The 1,272-nt window shown below is 26.8% G+C and overlaps 1 protein-coding gene across 1 annotated transcript in view; it reads left to right on the top strand.

Moving 5' to 3' along the window:
- Window positions 1–592: 592 nt before the first annotated feature.
- Window positions 593–1,272, top strand: part of LOC111684693 (cyclin-dependent kinase-like 1) — an 8,866-nt gene continuing 8,186 nt past the window's right edge. The window contains exon 1 of the mRNA XM_023446908.2: window positions 593–842. Coding sequence (XP_023302676.1) covers window positions 802–842 — 41 coding nt within the window. The 5' untranslated portion in view covers window positions 593–801. The remainder of the gene's footprint in view (window positions 843–1,272) is intronic.

The raw sequence follows: 1,272 nt of genomic DNA, 5'->3' as shown, positions 1-1,272 counted from the left end.
GTCTATAGTCTAGTCTATAGTCTAGTCTATAGTCTAGTCTATAGTATAGTCTATAGTCTAGTCTATAGTCTAGTGTATAGTCTAGTCTATAGTCTAGTCTATAGTCTAATCTATAGTCTAGTCTATAGTCTAGTCTATAGTCTAGTCTATAAGTTTAGTCTAAAGACTAGTGTAAAGTCTAGTTTGTACTTTACTCTATAATCTAATTGAGTCTATTATCTAGTATTTAGTCTTTTCGACAATTATAGCAATTTATAGTCGCTATCAAATTCGTTTTTCACCTATCATCTTAGTTTCTAACCTTTTTCTATGTTTTACAAGTGTTTTTACATTAGTTTTCCTTTACATTTTATTTCATGAACCATCCTGCCTATTTAACAGTGATTTTAGTAGAATAAGGATTACATTGTTCGAATATGTATGTGTGTATATGCTTGTAAGAATGTTTTATACTAATGATTCCTCGTATGTATGAGTTTAAATGTTTGTATAGTTCCAAGTTTGTTTGTTTAAGTTTTTAATACGCTGGACGTTTGAAAACCATTCGTTCTATTTAGTTGCTAACTTCTAGTACATGGTGTTGGTTGTTTGTTTTTATTCTTTTTTAACTTAATACTTTTCTTACAACAATTAAACTATTTGCTTTCTTCCTTTGCTAAAGCAAAGAACAGTTATTAAAGTTTTACCATAAGTTGAGAAAAATACACAATTTTAATATACGCTCATTAAAAAACGATTAAAATCCTAAAGTGCAAACAAAAAAATATCCTGTTTATATAACACAACTAAACAAAAGTTCCAATGAAAATGTTTGAATTTTCAAAGATTTTTGCCTTGAGAAGGTAAGAAAAACAATGGGTCCAAATGCAAACATAAAATTTAAAAATGACAGTAAAATATAATAAAGAATAATAAATAGCAATTTAATTACCATCACGTTTCTTTTTTACATTAAAACAACACAGTAAATAATTAACTCTAAATAAATATTGTTTAATAACAAACTGAGTAAGAATATCAAAAAGTGATCTGCTTCCATATAAAACCAAGACCGAAGAGTTTTATTAATACAAAAAACATTTTAATTTTAAAAAATTTTTAAAAATCAATTAATTAAAAAAGAGCATCATGTGTAAAAAAATTCCAAAAAACTGAACTAGAACTGAACTAGAACAAAACTACAACAGAACTAGAACAGAACTAGAACAGAACTAGAACAGAACTAGAACAGAACTAGAACAGAACTAGAACAGAACTAGAACAGAACTAGAA

This window comes from Lucilia cuprina, chromosome 2, assembly GCF_022045245.1.
Source record: "Lucilia cuprina isolate Lc7/37 chromosome 2, ASM2204524v1, whole genome shotgun sequence".
Classification (NCBI taxonomy): domain Eukaryota; kingdom Metazoa; phylum Arthropoda; class Insecta; order Diptera; family Calliphoridae; genus Lucilia; species Lucilia cuprina.
The sequence above is the reverse complement of the archived record's forward strand: the minus strand, read 5'-3'. Positions and strand labels throughout refer to the sequence as shown.